A 15,022-nucleotide genomic window follows, 5' to 3' on the forward strand; every position below is an offset into this window, starting at 1 on the left:
AACACAGAAATAACGATTAATTACTATAAATAATTTTAATATATATTTATTCAGCAATGAATAATTGAAACCAACCACGTCAATTTTACTTGCTTTATTTTTAAGCATTAATACAAGTATTTATTAAAAATATAGTATTTTGATTATAAAATAAATTTAGTGCTATAGATGACAGGACACAATTAATTTACTCTACAATAAAATTATCATACAATCCCATTGACAGTGAACCACTCGGGTAAATATTTTAACAGAGTAGTTTTGGCTTCATGCAGCGCACGGACTATAGAATCAGAACAGCACTGCTTATGGTTCGTGCGCTGCATGAAGTCATAATTACTCTGTTAAATTTATTACCCAACCGCCCTATCCTAGCGCGAATTCGTATCCTCTGCATTAACTCAAAAAGGAATCTTTTGAATTAATGAATATGGACCATCCGATATGCTTTAATATCCGTACTGACGAGATCCACACAAATATTAAAAGTCTCTGAATTATAGACTGTGGTCGGATTGGATCCGTTTAAAATCAGACGGACAAGATGCGTTAACTCAAAAGATGCTCTTTTGAGTTAATGCAGGCTCATCCTAGTTGCGCCCAGACCAATTCAACTCTGCCAAAATTTGAGAGGATGGATTGCAGAGGATGCGAGCAAGTCTCTCTTTCGCTCTCCTCGTTAGCTCCTCAATTTCAAACCCTAACTCTCGCTCTTTCCTTCTTCTTCTTCACAACTTCTTACTTTTACTACCATCGAAACGTTTAGCCGAGAACACTGATCGATCTCTAATTCTGGAAAAAGTTTAATTTACTACACTGAGCGTTGAAACCTGAAGGTACTGATTGATCCTCACTTTTATCTTCTCTTTTGTTAGATCCGCTGCTTAATTACTAGCTTTCGTGCAATTCGGTGTATAAATTAATTTTGAAGTACTGAATTTGGAATCTGATTTAATTAATTTTTGTTTTATTTCAGAGATTCACTTTGTATTGGCTGGTAAAGAGAACTAAAATAAGTTATTCAGCGAATAATTGTGACGATTGAATAAAGCGAGCATGGCACAGAGTAAATGGGAAGCGGATAAGATGTAAGTATTTAGTTAATTTTCCTTTCTCCGAGAAAATTTCGTCTGGCTGCTTAATTTTTCACGGTGTTACAGATTCTGCTGTGGTTTCTGGAACTGGATTCAGGAAACACATGCATAATCATGAAATAACAAAAAAAAAGTACATTCTTTTGGCATAATTGGATAGTTCTTATTTATGGAAAGAAGTGGTGTATTTCTTCACGAAAATTACAGTACTAAGTTTTTTTTTTCTTTTTTCTGACCTCTAATATTTCTCATTATAATAGGCTTGATGTGTACATATATGATTACCTTATGAAGAGAAATCTTCAAGCAACGGCTAAAGCTTTCTTGTCTGAAGGGAATGTTGCAACAGATCCAGTAGGTAATAACTTATCTTGGACTTTCTGTAAACAACATACTCTTTACTTTTAGATCTAAAGTAACACTGTACAGATGATGAAGTTACAATTCAGCGTTAAAAAGAATTAAATAACCAGTAGTATTTATGGCAGTAAAGACAAATTTATTGTTCAATATACTCTTGTCTGAAGGGTAACCACAGAATCTGTTGACGCAGGTGGACTTAATTCAAATTGTTCTTGGCGACTTTTAAAAAGAATCAGATAACCAATAATATACATGACATTAAAGACAGAATTTGACTACAGTTTTGATTTTTCAGCAATTGATGCTCCTGGAGGGTTTCTCTTTGAATGGTGGTCAGTGTTTTGGGATATATTTATTGCGAGAACAAACCCGAAACATTCTGACGTTGCTGCTCAATTCATCGAGGTAAGAGTAATGAAATACTGAAACTATGTTGGTTAAACTTGCTAATCAAAATCATTTTATATATCAACTGGCCTTTCAAGAAAGTATCCAGTCTGGCCCTCTTTTATTCTCTAGAAAATAAGATAAATTCATAAAGGTTATTTGTTTTACATAATACTCTTAATAATCCCTGATTGGAGCATGTGCATTGATAGACATTAATGGGAGAAAGAATCCATAAGAGAAATCAGTTCGGTTCAGATTAGATTCATGATACCCTATTTCTATACACTGTTAATGTACCAATGATCGCAAAATCTTCATCACTTCAAATTTATCATGCTCTGATGTTTGCCTTCTCTACTGTATTGCATTAAATTTTCCAGACTCAACAAATGAAGGCAAGGGAGCAGCAGCAACAGCAACAGATGCAACAACTGCAATTAATGCAGCGGCAACATGTGATGCAGCAGCCACTGCGGGACCCAGGCCATCCGGGTGCATCGGCATTTAACGGGACAATGAACACTATGAACTCAGATCCGGTTTTGGGTCCTTCGGCCACAGTGTTGGCCGCAAAGATAATAGAGGAACGGATGAAGAATCCAAATTCAATGGGATCTGAGCCGTCGCCTCAGCTGCTTGAGAGCCGTATGGCACTTCTTAAATCTGGTGTGGCTAATCGCTCTGGGTAAGTTGCTAATTGATCACATCAGATTTGCTGTGTACTAGTTTTGAGTTTCCTATCCAAATAATTAAATATTTTCCTATTTTTTAATACAAGGTAACTATGAAAATTTAGATCCGTTCTGCTTTGTAAACTCAACTTACATGTGAAAGAAATTTTTTTTTTTCCGCCCTTTGAATTTTTATAATTTTCTAGTTGCATTTATTATGACAGACAACTAGTCCAGGGCAATTCAGTGAATGTTTCGACAATTCAGCAGATGCAGCAGATGCAGGCTCGGAACCAGCAGAATGTAATTATTTTTCTATCCCTTCAATTTTCTTTTGAATATAAATTGATAACGTATAAAATTCTGATGATATCTTTATGGAAAATTACTTAGGACATGAAAGGCGATCTTAGCATACTTCAAAGGTCTTTACCGGTTGATCCTTCTTTATATGGCCAGAATATAATGCAAGCAAAGCCGGGGCTGAGTGGTGTTGGTAAGCATCATTTCCTGAAGAAAATCAATAATTTATGGATGGCATTATATTACCATCTTTTTAAAAAGCTCATGTTCAAATTGGGTCGAAGGAATTCAATAGTGTATGGTATCGTGCATATTCCTTGTTGTTCACTATGAGAAGTATTAACTTGTTTCAAAATGGTTTGGTTGCTATCCATTTTCAAACTCAAAATCGTCAATTGTAAATGGTGTTGGTTCTTGTTCTGTACTTGAAGAACTACTTGTGAAGAATATTTTTCTTGTCTCAAAGTACAGAACCAAATTCTCCAATAAAGCTGTGAAAAGGCACCCCATTTTAGTTTTGTTAATATTTACATTCTGGATATATGATTTGCATACTTCCTGTGCCAACTTTCTAGGCCTGAACCAAGGCGTGAGTGGCTTACCATTGAAAGGCTGGCCTCTGACAGTAAGTACATCTACCAAATAGTTTATTTTTGCAGCCTTTTTCTTCCTACTTCTATGCAATTCTTGGTTTTTGCATTTACAACTTGTTATAATTTTATTCAGGGAATTGATCAGCTGCGCCCTAACCTAGGCATGCAGAAGCAGTTTGTCACCTCTCAGAGTCAGGTTCAGCTCATGTCGCCACGACAGCAATTCCTTGCTCAGGCTCAGGCACAGGGTCTGACAAACTCTGGAGAAATGGGTCCACAAGGATTTAGGGCATTACCTGGGGGTGGATTCACCGGTAAAGATGCCCAACCCAATGGAAATGACGGGTCAATTGGCTCACCTGTCCAATCAAGCTCATCTAAGGTGAGGCGTTGATATACAGATTTTCCTTGAAAATAAGAAAAAAGGTGTCCAATATTGGTGTTTACTGAAAAAGCAAAGTACATAACTTTTTGTCTCCTCAAGATTTTGGGGCTTATGAAGACCGAGTTTTAAGGAAAGATCACTGGCAAGGAAAATTGACCAGAAAAGCCATTTGAAATCCAAAAGTAGAAATAAAGCTATTTGAAATCCAATATGGCTAGAAGTATGGAGACCTTGTTTATGGCCTATTAAACCGTGTGATATGCTTTTAGTTGTAAATTTTAGTGGCTAAATATGGAAGATATGCCGCAAAAGTATTTTCTGTATCCTAAATTAGTAAATTACAAATGAACTTGAAGACAACATTTGGAAGTTAATTCAAAACTTTTCATTTGGATGTTCAAGCTTTTTTAATATGAATATATCATGTTTCTTCACCTGCTAATGCTCCTCACTGTCGTTATGATTTCACTTGCACATTCTCATGGTGCTTGTGAGTTATAGAATAAGCAGGAAATATTTAGATGTTTCAGTGAGTCATGCTTTAAGTGATGTTATAATCTTAGTTGCATATTGGCTTAGATACTAACAATAACTTTAGATGAATGTGGCGCAGATGCAGCAGTCATCTACCCAACAGCCACAGGAAATGCAACAACATCAACAGATGCAACAGGTACTGCCGAATCAATGAGAATAATTTGTTCGCCTAGTTTAAAATGTGTATCATATTAGTTTTCTAACTTGTTAGCTTATTATCCACTAATTAGAGGTTGATAACCTTATTGGTTCTTTGCAGTGCCGTCCCATTTATATGTATATGAAGTAATCTTATTGGAAGAAGCCACCTTCATTTACTTTTTAATTTTGAGTTTCCAATAAGTCCTTCTAATTCGTAAACTCGAAATGATCATTAAACAAGAAAGAAATATAAAACGAGATTATTGGAAAAATAAAAAAGGAGCATAATGATAGCCAATATCAGCTCTAGTACAGTACTTGCTAGCATTCAATTTAACAACAATGAAATGTCATGAGATGGTATTGACAATATGAGCTGGTAAGCTTACTAAATATTCAAATCGTGACTAAACATGTGATGTGAAATTTTATTTATAGCAGAACAACAGGAAGAGAAAGCCAACCTCATCAGGCCCGGCAAACAGCACTGGCACTGGGAACCATGCAGGTCCATCTCCACCATCAACCCCATCAACCCACACTCCGGGTGATGCTGGTGTAGCTATGGCAACTGCTGGTGGGGCTGGAAATTTGCAACAGCAGATGGGGGTGATGCAAAAGAACCCCATGATGTACAGCTCTGAAACCATGGGTGGCTTCGCTTCCTCTTCTAACCAGATGGTATGGTTCTTCCCTTTTGAAGCCATTTATTTTTTATTTGACGTATTTGACCTTTGGTAAAGCAGCCGGGCTTGTAATCTGACCTAGTTCCTTCTCAAACGAGGAATGAATAGATGTGAATTCAATGAAGTTTAAGACATTTAAAGCTAAGTAGAAATGAGTTATATCTGTGTATTGGTCTTTTAAGGACCAGAGTGCTCCTATTGGCAACTAATTTCTTTCCTCACATCTCTCTACCTCTCTGTGTAATAATAGTATAATACCCTTGCTCATTTTCCTAAATATTCTATGGAATTAAAAAAAAAACACTGGGCATAGAGGGTAGCAAGTAAACTTATGAGGACCTGCCATTTGAAATGTGCAACTTTGACCATGTTAGTTAAAATGGAATCGCCTGCATACTTGATAAGAGAATCTATTTTTTTTTTCCTGATAACAGGATATTCTTGATCATTGTGGAGATATTGGTTTTTTTGATGATAATGTGGAGTCATTTCTTTCAAATGATGACACAGACCCACGAGAAATTTTTGCTGCTCTAAAAAGAAGCCCTGCTGACAATTCAGATTCCCTTAAAGGTACAAGTGTTATAGGTGCTAGAGAAAAAAAAAAGGTGTTTTCCAGTGCCTGCAAACGTTTAATTTCTCAATTTTCTATGATTTTTTTTGAAGACTAGAGAAACAGTGAACCTATTATTATGACCATTGAAGTACAACTGTTAAGTAGTTTTTTATCTTATCACTTATATTTTCAAATTTTTTGCATAGGTTTTGCATTTACTGAGGCTGGAGTTAACCGTAGCAGCACAGGCAAAGTTGTTTGCTGTCACTTCTCTTCAGACGGGAAATTTCTAGCTAGTGCTGGACATGATAAGAGGGTATTTGACACTGCAATTTGTTTTCATACCATAGCTTTCTTTTAGCCTTTTACTTATGCTATTTCTTTAAGGTTGCCAAAAAAATCTGCATTGTGCAAAACTGTACTCTTCAAAAGGTAAATTTGTGGTTGGATATAGCACCTAAAATTAAATAAATTTCAGGTAAATTTGTGGAACATGGAGACTCAACAGATTGAACACAGGGCCGAAGAGCATAATAATTTCATCACTGACATTCGTTTTAGAGTGGGTGCTGCCCAGCTCGCCACCTCCTCTTCTGATGGAACTGTTCGGCTTTGGAATGCTGCCGAGGTAATGATCTTTTCTTTAGGGTTTATCCTTTTTGAAAGATGAGACTTGACCAACTCCATTACAACAATAGTAAAGAAAAAATTAAAGAAAAACCAAAAGGCCAACAGCAAATACCAAATGGTGTTCTGTGCTCTTTACCAGTAATCAACTGATTATTTTAGTTATTCATTCATTTATTTGTTTTGAATTTGTAGAGGGGTGGCTGTATACAAACTTTTGTAGGTCACGGCTCTCAAGTCACCTCATTGGATTTCCACCCCAAGAGAACTGAGTTGCTTTGCTCGAGTGATGACAACGGCGAGATCCGCTTCTGGCTTGTCGGTCAAAATGCACCTTCTCGTGTTTCTAGGGTTTGACTCAGAAACCTTTCCTGAATTGCCTTTTTATTCCTATCACATGTGATATGGCTTAAATACGATCCATTTGTTATGAAATCAGGGGGGTACTGGAAAGGTGAGGTTCCAGCCACGAGTTGGACGCCTCCTTGCTGCTGCAGCCGAGAACACAGTTAACATCATTGACATAGATGCGGATACACAGATGCGCCATCTGAAGGTTCAATTTTATTAAATTCATTAATATTCATTATTTGGTCAAAATTATTATTTTTATTTTTTCCTACTTATGCTTTACTCTGGTAAATGCAGGGACATAACACTGAGGTGCAGTCAGTGTGCTGGGATGAGAACGGTGATTTCTTGGCGTCTGTGAGCCAAGATACAGTGAAAGTGTGGTCAATGGCCTCGATGGAGTGTGTTCATGAGCTAAGCTCTAATGGTAACAAGTTTAATTCTTGTGTATTCCATCCGAGGTACCCGAAGATTTTAATCGTGGGTGGTTACCAGGTAATTATATTATTATTATTATTATTTTTGTTGCTATCTACCTCGGTAATGTGACTCTGGTTGGGTTTCATTTCTAGCCTACCCCAAATTGTTTGGGACTTGAGGCTTTGTTGTTGTGGTTACCAGGTAATTTGTTATTTTGCTCATAAGATAGAGTGCTGAACTTGCGTGAACTTTCAATAAGGCTATATTTCATGCTTTCAAAAGTATACTGACAAAATGATGGAATAGTCAATTGCTGTTTTTTTCCGCTTAGATCTTTGCAGAAACATGCATATTTCAGATTGTTATTTTCTTCAACAAGGACCCTGAACTTTTACTTTATTCAATTCAGCTTTAGAATCTTTTGGTTTTTATTTGCTCAGGCCCTTATTTCTGGTATCTTGACTGCATTAAGGTAGCAAGTATTATGACATTTTGGTCCACAGGACATGGACCATATACGTAAATATTTTACTGTGTTGTTTTGACATAATTTCTTCATGATGAGATAAGTTGTTTAATTTGGGAACTTAACTTCTTACATATAGTCGATGGAGCTATGGAGTGTCACCGACAACCAAAGAATGACTGTGCAAGCTCATGAGGGACAGATTGCGGCTTTAGCACAGTCACCTGTTACTGGCCTTGTTGCCTCTGCAAGTCATGACAGAACCGTTAAACTTTGGAAATAAAACATTGTGGAGAAATAATGAGATAAAAGGAGGAAGAGTTGCTCAAGGGTCCCTTTATTAATTTTTCATCAGAGAAATAAAACTATGTTTGGGTGTTATTGTATCTCTAGTGAACCTTTGGCATTTGAGTTGATGTGATTGGCCGTATGACTTATACTGGACTGGAGAGGTGTAGCTATGTAATTATTAATTTATCTCTTCATTTGTAAAACGGAGATTTTTATAAACATGGAGTTTTAATTTATTGACTTCAAAGGGAAGATGATGTCTCACAGCTGGTCCTATCAGAGGGAAAAAAGGTATCACGGTAAGCTTTATTTGAATTGAAGAAAAGCGCCTTTTTTTGATGGCAAAATGGATTATCACAAAGAAAGGAAAGCTGTTCTGTTTCTGAGTTGTTTCTAGTTTTTCTTGACAAACGGTCCATATCTTGCTTAACTGGTCTGAGACCATGACTCATAATTAAAATCTTACCATTTCTCACTGTTTTTGAAACGTATCATTTGAATTCCAGGAGGTAAGAAGATGCTATTATATTTTACAACCTTTTCATGTATTGTATGATACCAGTGCAAGAGATTCATGAGGGGAGAACTAAAAAAAAGTAGAAGAAAAAAATATTAGAATTTGAGACGCATGTTGAGATAGAATTTGACGAGGAAATTATTAATTGATAGTTCTTCCTTCTTGCAAGAGCTTATCAGCCTATATATAACGATACAAGGACCTGTAGCCGTTACGGTGAAGAAATACAAATAGAAAGTTGAGTGTACAACGCAAAATAGCCAATAGCTGTGGGAAAAAACATTCATAAATGGCAAATTTTGGAAGAAGGGGAAAAGGAAAAAGTTATAGGGTATTTTTGTAAAATTTTACTTTTTGAGTTATGCTTGGTGTACTCAACATATCATCATCAATTTGATTGTTTTGTTTGTTAATCTTCAACACTCTCTCTTAAGTTGGACTCGTAGAGATCACTTGCGTTCAAACAATATTTTATAGATGATAGGCAATAAAATGTGTTTGTTATCTTGTCAAATCTCACCTATCAACCTTTTGTCTCAATCACATATATCAATTTCAACAGGGGGCCAAATAGAACTCTAACAAAGATATTTACCTATTTAGTACCTAGGAGCAAACAATAATAATAATATAAATAGGAGAAATCATTGTGGAGTGAATTCAAAACAAAGCAACATATGATGGAAAGAGAGCTAAAGAGTTGGCTTAAAAATTAAGAATATAAAAGGATTCCAAGGTCTTGTCTCTTTCCAAATATAAAAAATCAAAAGGTTGAAAAGAAGAAAAATTGACAGTTCTCCTCTAAACCTTTTATCTACCTCTCCTGGTGTGCATTAAACCCTGACGAAGGATCGATGGCGTATTTCAGTGGGGGGTCTCAAGCAGTTGTCAATATTCTTAGTAAGTTACGCAGGTAAGAGTTCTTTGTTAAGTTTGAATTTGTTTACATAATTCCCAAGCCTTTATTGTTTATATTATGTTTACATAATTCCCAAGCCTTTATTGTTTATATTATGTTTACATTGATTCACCTGTAACAAGCAAGTTTCTGGTAATGATTGTGCAGTGCCGAAAAACCAGTACTTCCTGTTGATCACAGTTTCTGTGAGCTGGGATCAATTCGTTATCATATCCAGGTGAAATTCAATTAAACTGAAATCTATGTACTTAATCTGACCAAATAGTCATATGACAATTGATGGCAAAGTAAAAAACACTGTACTAATGCTATATGTTCTTCACATTTTAGGCCTCAGTATCTGATCAGGAAAATATATTTTTCTCCATATCAACTCCAGTTCTTTCTCAAGAAGAACCAAATCCAAATGGGTTGGATCATTGCATATTACAAGATATCAGAACAAACTACTCAAATTTTGCTGACATTATTGAACCTCCCAAAGAAGGATATACACTTACTTTGAAACTAAACTTCAGCAGACTCACTCGTACCAAAGGTAGAATTATGTGGGTTTTTGTATGATTTAAATCAATTAAGAATTTGGTAGCTAAATTTGAATATTTGAAAGTCAAATTCCTAATTATTTTCATTACCAGGGTAACATAAGTATCCTGGAGTACTATTTCTCAATCATAACTTTACCAGCAAAGACCTGCCACCAGTTTCTGACAAACAATTAATGACTGGTAATGGTTCAAGTAAGCTGAAATTTTAATGAATTTTGAATTTCTTATTAGAATATACCAAAGCTATCAACATGGTTTCTTCACTGCAAGTGATGATTCTGAATTCACAACTGAAAGATACATTGAAAAATCTTTGGATGGGAGACATAATTCAAGGGAGCACTGTGCCACTTAAATTGGTGAATTACAAACAAGAGCCGTTCTTCATTTTCCGTGCGGTATACACACACGTATGCTCTATTTATTATTAGGTTTCATGGTGTACTCCTTTGGCATGATGTTTGAGCCTCATATTGCCTTGATTATACCATGCACAAACAAACAAAACAAAATGCGCAATCTGGTTCTTACGGTACATTTTTGGGATGCATCAAATTATGCAAGAATTTCAGAAAAAAAAAGTTTCCATTGTAATTTCTTTTGGTGCTTTATAGCAGTTTTTTATTTGTTCAGCCAAAGAAAGTAACTGTTATCTTTCCGATGCGGTTCAAAGATGACTCTGATGTCACTATTGCAACTTCATTTATCCAGGTAGATTTCATCAGTTATGTATTAATTAATGATTTAGCTAATTAATTTTATACCTTAATCATGCACTTAATTGTTTCTGGTCTTATACATGTTGATTAGTGCAAACCTGCATTAAATGTTTATTTTTTAGGAGAAATTAATCCATTCACAAATTAGACCAACTCTGTTACAGGAGTTGGCCGATCTAGGCAGTAAATTTCCGAAGGCACCACGCTGCGAGTGGTCCCCAATTCCACCTCAGGAGTTGAGAGGAGAACCTTTCGAGCATTTATCTACTAATGGAGGTTTTGTCTCCTTTGGTATGTGGATAATGATCATATATATATATACGAGTATAACTAAGGTATTCTTAAGCTCACCAAATATTTGGCTTCAAAATTTATCGGAATGACTTCAAATAATATCCAAATAGTTGAAACCGATCTACTTCACGCGCGAGTGATGCGTTTACATGTCAAATTTATAATTTTCAAATTAATTTAATATGAAGTCAAGTAAAAAAGAATAAGGTTTATTAGTTAATTTTAATATGTTCATTTTTCATCATTTTTTGATCTCTTAACTTTAGACTAAATTCATGGGCAGATCTAAAGCTTAGCCACCCAGTATGCTTTCAAAATTTTAGTTATGTATATTGAAATTTAGTTGCATTTTTTTTAAAATTTTTTATATAGTCTAGCCCTCTCTCATAAAATATTAATTATTTACTTATAGTTCAGTGGTTAGAGCTTTATTTTGTTGGTGTAAGGACTTGAGTTCAAATCTCACTTAACACATATTGTTCATTTTAAATTCTAGCTCCCTATTAAGATTTTCTAGTTCCCACCTTGACTAAATTAATTCGAAAAATTATAAAATTTGAATTGTAAACACATCACTCATGAAGTAAATCGTTTTCAACGGGTTGAATTCATTGTTTGAAGTTAATCCGATAAGTTTTAAAGTTAAGCTCACCAAAGAACTTGGTAAGCTTACGAACACTCTAGTTCTAATCCATATATATTCTTGTACAAAACTTCAACTCTAAAGGCAAATGTGCAATAAAAACAGAGACTTGGTTTTGAAGTCTAAGATGAAATGCACTTATGCAGACATATTAAGACGACATGTAAAAGGAAAAAAAGCTGATAAAACTGCATGGATCCTTCTAAACTTCCAGCAATATGTCAGATATCATGTAAAAGTAAGTTGAAGTAAAATTCTTAGTTTAAGTACTGGTAATAAGACATTGTGTGTGTGTGTGTGTATATATATATATATAGATAGGCTAATGTGCTTCCATAAGCACTTGGCCCGAAGTGCTGCCACTCCATTTTCGATTTTTCAAAATCCAAACAGTCGATCCGAACCGTTTATCTTGTTCTCCATATTAATATCTGCTTGGAAACCAAATTTTACATTTTTTGGAATTTTTTTGCTATTTATTAAGCCACTTTGAAAATCGCTGATCCAACGGTGAACCCCTGATTTTACTGTTTGGCAAGCCACCGTTGGATCAGCGATTTTCAAAGTGGCTTAATAAATAGCAAAAAAATTCCAAAAAATGTAAAATTTGGTCTCCAAGCAGATATTAATATGGAGAACAAGATGAACGGTTCGGATCGACTTTTTGAATTTTGAAAAATCAAAAATGGGGTGGCAGCACTTCGGGCCAAGTGCTTATGGAAGCACATTAGCCTCTCTCTATCTCTCTCTCTCTCTCTCTCTCTCTATATATATATATATTTTGATTGGAGTAATAAGACAATGTAACTAGAGTTACAAACGAATTGAACCGAATCGAACTTAACCCAGTTCGAGTTCGAACCAATTCAAACTGAATTGGTTCCAAATTGAAGTAGGGTTTCGAACTGAAAAGAAGAGTTCGAGTTTGATTCGGTGCGATTCGAATCAGTTTCGAACTGAACTGGTTCGAAACTGAAGTAGGGTTTAGAACTAAAAAGAAGAGTTTCAAACCGAGTCAGACTAAGTTCGAGTTCGATTTGAACCAATTTCGAACCGAGCTGGGTTTGATTTGTTTCAGAACCGAGCTGGTTTAATTTGTTTCGAATCGATCTCAACCGAATCACGAACTACGAGCTTTTTGTACACCCCTAATTGTAACTGATTTATAACTATTATAAACAGTGTACCAGAGGTTCTATACAAAGAAGAATGAGGCACCGCCTAGAGGTCTTGTCAGAGGTAACCAATCTGAGATTAAATGTTCTGTCATGATAAGATTTATAATTGTTGTTGACTAATATGCTTTGTGTTGTTGAAATGATTCAAATTTCAGGCAATTGAGCGAGCAAGAATAGGAGGAGAAACCAAAAGCAGAGAAGAAGGTAAATAATTCATGTAAATTATTCTAATATGTTGTAATACATATGGCACAAATGCAAACTTTCTGACAATGAAGAGACCTTCTATGATTTTATTATTTTAATTTTCACAACTAGGGCTTGAAGAATAATTTCAAGAATATCAAATTGATGTAATAAACTAATTAGGGGGAAAATCATAATATCATATTTACCCTTCTAAATTTTAAAAACTCACAAACTTACCGAATTTTCTAATTAGAACTCACACCAAATTGGTAAAGTACAAATTTATTCTTTGTTAAAAAAATATGTAGTCTGTTTAAGAGAAATATTTAGTCTTCTAATTGGTCAGTTTTGAGAGTAAATGATTCATTTTCGTGTGACGAATATACAGTGACATTTAGGCATATGCTTGTGTATGCGTTATAACTAATGAAATTAACCATTTAATTTGTCATCGAAAAAAGACCGAACATTTTTCTTAAACAGGTTGCATATTTTTATTTTTTCATAAAGATAATGTGTACTTTTTTTGAGTAAAGGTTGGAGATCAAGCCACCCAACTATTTAATACTCTTGTTATTACAAGAAAGGATTTTCTCCATTCGGATTTCGAATCCATGACCTCTCACATGGAGATCATGTGCCTTTGCCACTAGATCAAAGGCTGGTTCTCGGTAATGTGTACTTTATAAACTTGAAATGAGTTTTAATGAAAATTTCATAAATTGGGTAAATTTTAAGTTTTTGAAATTTAGAAGCATATATATGAATTTTAGAGAGGAAATACTTAATTTCGAGATTTATGAGGAGTATATATAAAATTTTCCCCAACCAAACTTTAATAACAAGTCATGTGACAAATTAATAATAATGCAAGCTAGTCCCAGTTAATTCAGCATTTTCTTACAAAAATTCCCTCTGTTAGCCTCTATTTACAAATTAATCCTTCTGTTTTGCTCCCTGTTTTGTCTTACTAAGCACCGAAATTTTTATTTATACCATATTAAAAAAAAACACCTCAAATTATGGGGACTCCAAAAAATATCAGGGCTTCTAAGTCAACCTGCGGCTCCATTCTTAGAGAGCTGCACATTGATTTGAAGGCCCCTCAAAAACCTAAATATATTTAATATTATAGTGCATTTTTGAGTTTTTGGGGGGCTGCCAAGCTAATCTGCGACCCCTCAAGAATGGAGCCGCAGATTAGTTTGACGGCCCTGGTAGTATGCAAAATTCCCTCAAAGTATGATTTTTTGGTTTTTTTATTTTTTTATTTTTTTGAATATGGTATAAATAAAAATTTCGGTACCGAGCAAGTAAGCAACAAGCCAACAACAGTATGAAACCTGACAGGTGCAATGACATTATTCAATTTCCTAACAAATGTTTTTGGCCTTTCAAATAAAATAGGTAGAAAGCAGAACAAGAAATGGCTGAGATTCTCAAAATCCAAGAAGTTTAAACGAGGAATCAACGCTATTACAGATAAAATCAGACGGCTCCGCTTACGAATCAAGATTCAAGGACTGGGACGGTTCCATCGCCACTGCTTCCATGTTCCCAAATTTCCTGCATTGGGATGGCATGCCAAACGGGACTAAGATAAAAACCATTGATACTGGTTTTTGGTATAATTAAATGCTGTTTGTTATTTTAAGAGCTCATTAGTTTTTTTAATTTTAATTGTTTTTCTTTAGTCCGGTTCGCGGGGATGATAAACAATTACTTGTACTGTCCTATGTTCATCCAATTACCTCGAAATTATTATCAGAACAATGAAAATAGAGAGAACGTAGAAAATTTAAAAAGTTCAAACATTGCAATTTGTAATACTGATATTATTAGAGTTTCTAATATGATGTAAACAGTTTCTAATTCAGTTTCAAAGATGTGAGAGAGTTTTTTTATTTAGAAATTATGCAGTAAAGTTTCTTATTAAGTAAGAAATTGATTATAAACTCTATGCTGATTAAATTATTGACTCAAATTGTTTCTCCTTTTTAATTTGTTGCTGATGTGATTTAATAGAAACTCTAAAATTAATTTCAAAAATGTGAGAATTATAAATTTTAGAGACTTTAATTTCTAAAGAGTGGTTAATCAAAGTCTATTAAAGTCTAAAGAAAAAGATGACATGCCATCTC

At 34.8% G+C, this 15,022-nt stretch overlaps 2 protein-coding genes across 6 annotated transcripts; both read left to right on the forward strand.

The window, feature by feature from the left end:
- Positions 1-587: 587 nt before the first annotated feature.
- LOC144561729 (transcriptional corepressor LEUNIG_HOMOLOG-like) lies at positions 588-8,121 on the forward strand. Of its 4 annotated transcripts, none has more exons than XM_078310809.1 (18): positions 588-836; positions 977-1,088; positions 1,355-1,452; positions 1,753-1,862; positions 2,228-2,532; positions 2,743-2,821; positions 2,912-3,014; positions 3,397-3,446; positions 3,548-3,796; positions 4,398-4,472; positions 4,916-5,158; positions 5,598-5,736; positions 5,926-6,035; positions 6,198-6,347; positions 6,542-6,697; positions 6,786-6,902; positions 6,995-7,192; positions 7,723-8,121. In XM_078310809.1, exons 2-18 carry the CDS (start codon positions 1,057-1,059, stop codon positions 7,864-7,866), a joined length of 2,358 nt encoding a protein of 785 aa, XP_078166935.1. In that variant the 5' UTR covers positions 588-836; positions 977-1,056; the 3' UTR covers positions 7,867-8,121. The 4 variants fall into 4 exon arrangements, with proteins under 4 accessions (XP_078166935.1, XP_078166936.1, XP_078166937.1 ...); XM_078310810.1 differs by having other exon boundaries at positions 4,919-5,158; XM_078310811.1 differs by having other exon boundaries at positions 4,413-4,472.
- A 954-nt stretch (positions 8,122-9,075) lies between these two features.
- LOC144561730 (actin-related protein 2/3 complex subunit 2B-like) lies at positions 9,076-14,651 on the forward strand. Of its 2 annotated transcripts, none has more exons than XM_078310813.1 (10): positions 9,076-9,304; positions 9,458-9,527; positions 9,641-9,848; positions 10,090-10,256; positions 10,492-10,569; positions 10,742-10,868; positions 11,661-11,752; positions 12,697-12,753; positions 12,848-12,896; positions 14,289-14,651. In XM_078310813.1, exons 1-10 carry the CDS (start codon positions 9,246-9,248, stop codon positions 14,477-14,479), a joined length of 1,098 nt encoding a protein of 365 aa, XP_078166939.1. In that variant the 5' UTR covers positions 9,076-9,245; the 3' UTR covers positions 14,480-14,651. The 2 variants fall into 2 exon arrangements, with proteins under 2 accessions (XP_078166939.1, XP_078166940.1); XM_078310814.1 differs by having other exon boundaries at positions 10,742-10,853.
- The last annotated feature ends 371 nt before the right edge of the window (positions 14,652-15,022 follow it).

The sequence above is a fragment of the Carex rostrata genome, chromosome 11 (assembly GCF_964058835.1).
Source record: "Carex rostrata chromosome 11, lpCarRost1.2, whole genome shotgun sequence".
Taxonomy (NCBI): domain Eukaryota; kingdom Viridiplantae; phylum Streptophyta; class Magnoliopsida; order Poales; family Cyperaceae; genus Carex; species Carex rostrata.